Source organism: Hibiscus syriacus, unplaced genomic scaffold, assembly GCF_006381635.1.
Source record: "Hibiscus syriacus cultivar Baekdansim isolate YM2019G1 unplaced genomic scaffold, ASM638163v2 tig00112159_pilon, whole genome shotgun sequence".
Taxonomy (NCBI): domain Eukaryota; kingdom Viridiplantae; phylum Streptophyta; class Magnoliopsida; order Malvales; family Malvaceae; genus Hibiscus; species Hibiscus syriacus.
In genome coordinates this window covers 1,861,847-1,870,928 of record NW_024063263.1, presented here as the reverse complement: position 1 = coordinate 1,870,928, position 9,082 = coordinate 1,861,847, and the positions used below count along the sequence as shown (strand labels likewise).

General features: G+C 38.4%; 1 protein-coding gene across 1 annotated transcript; it reads right to left on the bottom strand.

The window, feature by feature from the left end:
* Positions 1-508: 508 nt before the first annotated feature.
* LOC120175100 (transmembrane emp24 domain-containing protein p24beta3-like) lies at positions 509-3,051 on the bottom strand. Its single transcript, XM_039181804.1, has 4 exons — positions 2,733-3,051; positions 1,640-1,826; positions 1,326-1,433; positions 509-787 (listed from the first exon to the last, which is right to left on the bottom strand). The coding sequence occupies exons 1-4, from the start codon at positions 2,940-2,942 to the stop codon at positions 654-656; spliced, it is 639 nt and encodes a 212-aa protein (XP_039037735.1). The 5' UTR covers positions 2,943-3,051; the 3' UTR covers positions 509-653.
* Between the last annotated feature and the right edge of the window lie 6,031 nt (positions 3,052-9,082).

Here is a 9,082-nt window from a genome sequence, read left to right as displayed (position 1 = left end):
GTTGGGATAAAGTATATAAATAGTTTCCAAACTTTTAAGGCACTTGCATTTTGGTCACCCAACCTTCAAAACTTGCATTACTATCATCAAACTTTTAATTCTTTTTCAGTATAATCCTTGACGTTACCTCCTATTAGTTGACTTTGACGCCACGTTACTATCCCCGTTTTCAATTGAATAAAATTTAAAACTTTAAAACATAAATTTCCAAATGATGTTGTATTAGATTTGAGAAAGTTAAAATGGTTTAACCCTAAAACTTATTCATTCAACAATAAAATTGAAGGGAGTCAATTAGGTTTAGGGTTTTTTGGTTTAGGGTTTTTCTAGATTATTGGTTGTTGCGGGATGAAAATGAGGGAGATGAGGACTCGATCGAAGGTTTGTTCAAGTGTGGTGAACGGAACTGTAAGTTGATGTTTTGAACTAGTGTAACTAAATTGTGAGAACATAAATGGTATAAAATTGATAAATGTCGGTCTAAAACATAAATGTCAAAAGCCTACACTGAAATTTAAGTACAAGACTTTAATAAAAACATACAACAACAAAATGTTTGGTTGCATAATGTTTGTAAACTCGTATATAGGATTCTCCCATGATCCTCTGGATACTGAAAAACAAATGAAATTAGTACTCGGCCATCGAGTAGCTCAAACTCGATTGTATGCGACTGATTTGCTGAAGAGATGGCGGATATAGATAACTTGAAGTGTACTAACTAGAGTAAGCAGAATGTACTCTCCAACTGCGTATCCTATAACTCGCTTTCTTGTGCTCTCATTTGCTGCCATCCAAATAGTACACAACTCTTAGAAAGTGTTTCCCATAATGGTCTAATTAGCTATGCTACCTGGACTCGTCAATTTTTCATAAAGTATAAGTGTCAAAAAGCTTCGTCTGACACAAATTCGAACATGGAGTATACTCCAAATCAATAGAAAAACATAGAATATTTTTTAATATATCCGTGTTGGACCTGAGATAAGTAAGGGGTTGTTTGTTTAGCTCTGAATGTTGAACCATTCAGCGTTGAATGCTAAACCATTCAGCGTTGAATGCTGAACCGTTCAGCATTCAGTGTGTTTGTTTCTCACCTCTGAATGATTCAGCATCAAAGTACATTCTGAATGATTCAGAGCTATTATCAAACAGTGTGACATAGCTAATTCATACAGAACCTCTGAATCATTCAGCATTTGAATCATTCTGAAATAAACAAGCAGCCCCTAAATTACGACTATCCTGCCTAAAAAAGAACATTTAGCTACTAAAAATCAATAAAATCAACTGATGGGCAAAAGCACGAAATTGAAACAACTTACTATGACGATGCCGGGTATCACGAGCTTTCAAATACTTCTGTTCTGCTGTAACAGACTCCAAAGCCTCTCTCAGCTCCGCGATTTTAACATTAATTGGGTCCAAATGTTCTGCACAGAAGAAAACCAAAGAAAAAATACAAAATAGCAAGGAAAACAATAATAACAACTATAACAAAATGTGATTTACACGTACAGACAGGGTGTGGAGAAAGCAACTTAAATGCTAGAATCGATGTATAATGCCAATAACAACAGCAAGATAACAAAGAAATCGGATATAGACTTAAAAATATGTCGGGAAAAATATAACAAACCGTCTTTGGCAAGATCATGCTCAGTGGGAATGTGGCCGATGTGAATATAGAAAGAAACAGACTCTGGTGTAGAGTAGGGATTGTGAAAACAAAATTTGTACATTCCACTTCGTGGGGCCTTGAATTCGAACTTGTCCCCGGATGTCCCCTTCAAACTGTGAACTGTATTACCCCCAGGAGAAGTCACCTGCATTAAGCGAGAGATTAAACAGATAATAATCATCATGAAGCCTTAAAATAGTACCATAAATAGACATAACAATCAGTGTACTCATGTTATTTTTCGTATCACTATCATCGTTAAGGCATAATAATGTGTGATATAGATTTTATAATGTTATGCTATTCTCCACATTGCACCAATTTGTGTTGTGTTATACTGATTCTTTTGTATCGCATTCAGTCTATCTATCAACGATCGACGTAAACACGGCTGGACGGTAACAAGAGCAAGGGCACCCCAGTGTTTGGGGAAATTTGCATTTTGCTACTCAATTTTTTAGAAATTTCAACTGGGGCCCTTCAAAATTGTTAGAAATCATCATGAAGTATTTAAGTATTTGAATATTTTGGACTAAGCCCCCCTCAAAATTGTTAAAAAATTCATTGAGCCTCTTAAAAAAATTGAAATTTTAATTAGACCTTCAATTTCTTTAAAAAAAGTTCTCATGAAGTCCCTCGATCTTTTTTAAAATTTTGAGTAGCCCCCAAACTATCCCGCTAAGATCCCCCATGGCCCATAGGACATAAGCCTAAAATTAAACCGAAACAAATCCCACATATCAATTCAATTCAAAATGCATGGATCTAAACAATAAACCCCTTTCCACCACTAGAACCAAACAACCATAGGCCATGGACCAAAGTTTTCCCACTTCAAAAACACCCAAAAACATTAAGGAAGAAATGATTCCACCAAAGAAAATACAACACATACCTCAACATATCATTAAAATAAATAAATCTTTACTAAAAGAATTAGGAAAAAATCATTAAAAATCAACCTTCACTGAAATTCAATACCCAGCTATCAAATTAACCCAAATTTCACCCATAAAAGACATCAAGCGTAGAGATCGGACAATAAACTTACAGTGAAATCGATGCCAGGGTGGTCGGAGCCCCAGAAAATGTCGTGGTCAACGACGACAAAGTTTCCGGAAATCGTGTCTCCCTCGTAAATCACATACTCGTACACGCATTCGACGTCGTTTACGGTCACCGAAAGCGATGAAACGTTGAACACCGAATTCAAAAGAAGCAGACCCATCAAAGCCCACGTCTTCCCCCATATCTTCTCCATTTTTTAGGGTTCAGATTTGGGGATTTTTCTCTCTGTTTGACTCGATTTCTAACAGTAACAGTTGTGCAGATAAGTCAAAACTCTTGGGGGGTTTGATTTTGAACTTCCACGACTGCTTCAGTTTTATCAATGCATTTATCACCCCAACTCCCCCCCCCCCGGCTTTATACGACGCCGTTTCACATTTTTTTTATGGGTGATTATAATCCCTCGCAAGAATAATAGGAGTTTCTTTTATAAGTGTCGTAACCGTCTTTCGATTGGGCCCAGAATTGGGCTTCGACTTGGGTTAAATGAATTGGAGTCGTCACCGAACATTTTAAAACGAATTTAGGCGGGCCGGGCACCATCTTACCTGATTTGCGTTTTACCAGAAACGTGTCGGGCTCGGGAGTCGATTACGGTCAAGGAAGGATTAGCACCCTTGAACCGCCCTTTCGGTACCAATTAATTTATCGGTTGTCTTTAATTGCGAGAAATTAGAAACTTAAATTAAAATTTAAAAACCGATTCAGATTACTTACATTTGATCAGTTGAAAAAGACCCTTAAAAAAATGAAAGTGTTAGATTTGTAAAGAAGTGAAAAACCAACTTAAGATAAAAAATGCATAAATACGAAATAAATAAACAACATAAAAAAATGATAAAGTCAAATAGAAGGGAACAAAATAAATAGAATGATAAAATAAACAAAAATAAAATAAAATATATAAAAAAGGACCGAATTGAAATAACCAGAAATCAGAGGGTTAATTTGCGAAATGCAAAAAGCATAAACGGTGACCAAATTGAATAACTCGAAAGTTCAAAGGCCAAATTGCATGTAGTGACCAGATTGTAAAGCGATTTAAGCTCTTAGGGACGGCGGAGAGAGTTTAACAATACTGTAATTGCACTATGGTCCTTGGTATATAAATACCTAAAAATCCCTTATTCTCCTTCATTCTCACCATTCACTCAAGCTCTCCTCTTTTAAACGAGAGAAAGCTCTCTCGATGCCCTTCACCGGGCGATATCCGGCCACCGTCTGGTGGCCCACTCAGACGCACCACCGCCGTTTCGGCCGTCGCCACCGGCGGTCGGAAAAAACCCAATCCCACCAAAATGCTTCTCTCAAGCCCGTCAACCTAACCCCGAGCACCGATCACGCAAAAACAAACCTCCAAATGGCGTAGATCTAGGCTTTAAACCTTCGATTTTTACCTTTCACTAAAAACCGCTCGTCTTCCCGGCGTTTTGTTTTGGCTTTTGCTTGTTGGTTTTGTTGTTGTTCCTTGGTTGTTGATGTGGTTTCTGTTTGTGTTGGTCGATGGGTTTGTGGTTGGTTCTGTTTTTACTTGTTGTTGGTTTGAACTCTTGGTTTACTGTTGATCCGTTGTGGGTTCTCCTTGATCTTGTTTTGGTTATTTGGTTTACTGTGTTTATGCTTCTAAGATTTGCGTGGCTGTCCCCCCTCCCTGATGGCCGTGGTGGGATATTTATACCCACCCCACCGGGGGTCTGCTCCGATGATAACGGTAACGTGCTCGTGGTTAGTTGGCCGGGGATTTCGGGATGGGTCAGTCCCGATCTCCTCGGCCGGAAATCTCGGTGGCCGGTGTGACTGACCCTTGACCTCCTTGGCTTACGCTGCGCCTGTTTGAACATACGTTGGAACCCTAATCTGAGCTCTGGGCTGGATCAGGCCCTCGAGACTTATTGGACTGTTTGGACCCTGAAAAAAACATAAAAAGAAAATAATAAAAAGAAAATAAATAATAATAATACTGATATAATATAAATTATATAATACATATATTTCAAAAATATTTTTTAAACTATATATTATATTTAAAAAAGTTTTCAAAACTATATTATATAGTTTTCAAAATGTTTTAAAAATATTATATAAGTTTTAAAAAACGTTTTTTAAAACTATATATTATATAATTTATTCAAAAATGTTTTTAAAACTATATATTATATAATTTATTCAAAAATGTTTTTAAAACTATATATTATATAAGTTTTTAAAATGATTTTAAAACTATATGATATATATATTTTCAAAAACCGTTTGCAAACCATATAATATATATAGGTATATATGTATAAAATAATAATAAAAAATATGGACAAAAATTAGTGTCTACAGCTGCCCCTCTTTATCCTTTTTCGTGGAACGAAAAATAGGACAAAGACAAAAAAGACACAAATTTTCGTTCGGTGGAGTTGAAGAATAACTCCCTGTCGAATTGAGTTGTAGATGGTTCCTCCGTCGTGAAGTCGAGTCCATATTGAAATGATATGGAATTGAAGCTGCAATTCGGAATTTGAATCTGGATGTGGCTTCTCATTTTCAAATTGTAGTCAACTTCGGTCTTCTTCTCGGTTTAAAGATCTGGGTTGGAAAATTTGACTTGAATGTAGTATCTTGACTCCACCCTGTGGTTGATAGGCCCTCGAGCTGAATAAAATCGAACTCCGAAGGTCTTCGTTGACAAATAGCTTTTCTCGTCTTAAGCTATACTGCCGGAAAAACGGTTTATTGTCACTAAGGCACGGTTAACCCAGGTGTTATTCTCGACTTGAAAACCTTGATTGCAGCCGGACAATAGTGTGATTGAGGTGTCATCGAGTTTATTGGAATCGAACTCGACAATTTTATTGACAGATAACCCTTCTTGCCTTGAGCTATTCTGTAAACTTGATTTGCCTCTAAGTTGAATATAATCGAACTCACAGGTTTTTAGCAGATAACCCTTCTTGACTTAAGCTATGCTGCAAATGATGTGCCTTGGAGCTGAGCGGAGTCGAACTCGAAGGTCTTTTGGTCACAGATAACCCTTCTAGCCTTGAGTTATGCTGTAAATGATGTGCCCTCGAAGCTGAGTGTAATCGAACTTAAGGGTCTTTGGCAGATAGCCCTTCTCGACTTAAGCTATTCTGCAAATGTTGTGCCTTGGAGCTGAGCGTAGTCGAACTCAAAGGTCTTTGCTAACAGATAACCCTTCTAGCCTTGAGTTATGCTGTAAATGTTACGCCCTTGAAGCTGAGTGTAATCGAACTTATGGGTCTTTGGCAGATAGCCCTTCTCGACTTAAGCTATTCTGCAAATGATGTGCCTTGGAGCTGAGCGTAGTCGAACTCAAAGGTCTTTGGTTGGCAGATAACCCTTCTCGACTTAAGTTATGCTGCAAATGATGTGCCCTCGAAGCTGAGTGTAATCGAACTCGGGGGTCTTTGGCAGATAGCCCTTCTCGACTTAAGCTATTCTGCAAATGATGTGCCTAGGAGCTGAGCGTAGTCGAACTCAAAGGTCTTTGCTAACAGATAACCCTTCTAGCCTTGAGTTATGCTGTAAATGTTACGCCCTTGAAGCTGAGTGTAATCGAACTTAAGGGTCTTTGGCAGATAGCCCTTCTCGACTTAAGCTATTCTGCAAATGATGTGCCTTGGAGCTGAGCGTAGTCGAACTCGAAGGTCTTGGTGGCAGGTAGCCCTTCTGACCTTGAGCTAAGCTGCAAATAGTTTGTTTAAAATGGCTTCCCTTTACGGGTCGAAAACGGTCATGATTCTTCCGGTGGTTCCTCTAAGCTGGTCTGGGAAAACCTACTGATAAATTCTGACAGCCGGATATCTTCCGTCGTGGAATTGAAATCTGGCTTGAAAGTGTTAACTGAAAACATGTTGCTCCTGGTGGGTTTGAACCGAACTAGATTTGATCTGAACTGGTTCTCGAACCCATCTGAAATTGGTTCTGAGATCTGTAGTTATGTAAAGTCGGTTGAGGTGTAGCTTTTTGCTGCTGAGTTACACCATCATTCTTTAAAGGTGCTTGCAAGTCGAGTAACCTTCATCCTGAAGTCGAAGCTTGCCTCTGAAAGCTGCAAAATTATGTACGCTAAAATGATGAATGTGATGCACCTAAGTATGTCTAAGATGCATGCAACATGAATAAATTATGTGTTATTTCTTGGACGGAGTCTCGTGCTTTGCCTGCCAATCTGGTCCATGGAATCGATCGTGCCCCATTTGCTTCTCGAGCTTGGGCTTTACAGACATTTCATATCTGAGATTGTTCTGTTTGAAAACGTTTTTTTCCTTTTTCCTGATTCAGGAGAGAGAAATGATAAAAATGTTGTAAAGTATTGTTCGCAATTGAATCAAATTGTAAATGTGATTTCAAAAAATATCAAAGGAATCAAGAGCTCTTTTAATGCTTGCAGAGTTACAAATCTTTGACAAATGTTCAAAGGGACGAGTCGGCTTTAGGTTGGCCTCCTTTCTAAGGTTTTTTGGTAAAAAAATGTCATTTTTTAAATATCGCAACATGCTTTGGCACTTTAATTGGGTGCGGACAAAATGACGCAACTAGCATGATCAATTACTAGACCTTTTATCTCAGTCCTCTGAAATCTTTCATTTGTTCAAGCTTTGTAGGCTCTTCCAACAAAGGCAGTGCAAAAAATATCGGTCTAAAAATGAAATTCTTGAGTGCTCGTGTGTAGTTGACTATAACAGGTGTTCCTTAACTCCCTTAGTCCATTTTACCGAAAATTTCTTAGATAAATTTGATTTAATTTGTCATTATCTAGCTAGCTGAATCCATAAAGCCGGGGCATTTAACCAATTGCCTTAGAGGGACAACTTAACATTATAATCACTCTTATCAAGTCAACTGAAGGGTTCATCTCATCACAGAGTCTTCAACCTGACAAGAGCAGTGGAGCAAACACTGAATTGCCAAGTGTCCGAGCAATGTCATGGTTTGAACGTAATCTACTCATAAGGCCAGGGCTTTCAAGTTTCCTCTATAACCAATTGCCTTAGCGGAATAGCTCAGTTTTTACGGATTTAATTTCTTAAGATTGTTAAGAAAAACCTGTTATAGCCTAGGTATTTGTTGAAAGTCAACAATTTCATCTTTAGAGTTCAACTTTCAAGCAACTGACCTAAACTAGATTCACTTACTCGACTATTCCATCTGTGAAGATCATTATCACCACTGAACGTCTTAAATAAAAAGTATAGTAATCTTCATATGCAAACGATGCCCCATGTTGTCCGCACCTTATGAAAGGAAAATTGGTTAATTCCAAGAACGGGGTATGGTATTTGAGGGTATATTCTGGATAAGGTCAAAGTCCTTGTTTTAAATCATGTTACTTCGTCAAAGATTCGTAACTTTGAACCGTTTACAGAGTTTCTTAATTCAAATGATATGCAAAGAATTGCAAATTTGCAAATATGATCCATTGCTTAACATCTTTTAAAGTAACATAAATTTGATTAAAATGTCTTTACAAAAACTTGAGAAAAAATGGAAGAAAGACAAAGTCAAACAGAATGCCTCAAATGATGAAATGATATTCCTCACTTGGATGCCCCCAAGTTGTTGAAGTCGATCAAGTTCTGGTTACGCATCTTTTGTACAACCCTCTTGAATGCGTAACAGTTCTCAATTGTGTGCCCTGGGACTCCGCCGTGATATTCACAATACGCATTCTCATCATACCACTTGGGGTATGGGGGCTTCATGGGTTCTACTGGATATGGTGACACCACATGGGTGTCAAGAAGTTGCTGGTAAAGCTCTTTGTAGGTCATGGGAATTGGGTCGAAATGTTCCCTTTCCCTCCTGGAATCTTGTTTAGAAGTACCTAACGGTACAGCTGCAGTTGATTTTGGGCTGGAGATTGTAACACCTTTGCTGGAGTGTTTGATGTTATTAACCTCTCCATCCCTCTCCCTCATAGGAGGCTTCTTACTGGCTTCCCCATCCTTAATCTTGCCTTGCTTTATGGCCGACTCAATCATTTCTCCGGCCATAACCAAGTCTGAAAAGCTTCCTGATGTGATCGCCACCAGATGCCCGAAGTATGGAGCCTTCAGAGTCTGCACGAAAAGTTTCCGAGTTTCCTTTTCATCTAACGGTGGATGAACTTGCACAGCCAAGTCCCTCCATTTTTGTGCGTACTGCCTGAAACTCTCGTTATGCTTCTTTTCCATGTTTTGTAGCATAACTCGATCTGGCCTTATATCATTGTTATGCTCGTATTGTTCCAGAAATGACTTGGCCAGGTCCTTCCAGGTCTTGATATTTGATCGGCTGAGCTGGTTATACCACCGAATGGCTGAGCCCGACAGACTATCCTGA

Coding starts and splice junctions, on each gene's coding strand:
- LOC120175100 (XM_039181804.1), bottom strand. CDS start 2,942: ATGGAGAAGATATGGGGGAAGACGTGGGCTTTGATGGGTCTGCTTCTT. Junction 1,827..2,732: donor ACCCTGGCATCGATTTCACT/GTAAGTTTATTG, acceptor CGCTTAATGCAG/GTGACTTCTCCTGGGGGTAA. Junction 788..1,325: donor TGATACCCGGCATCGTCATA/GTAAGTTGTTTC, acceptor TTTGGATGGCAG/CAAATGAGAGCACAAGAAAG.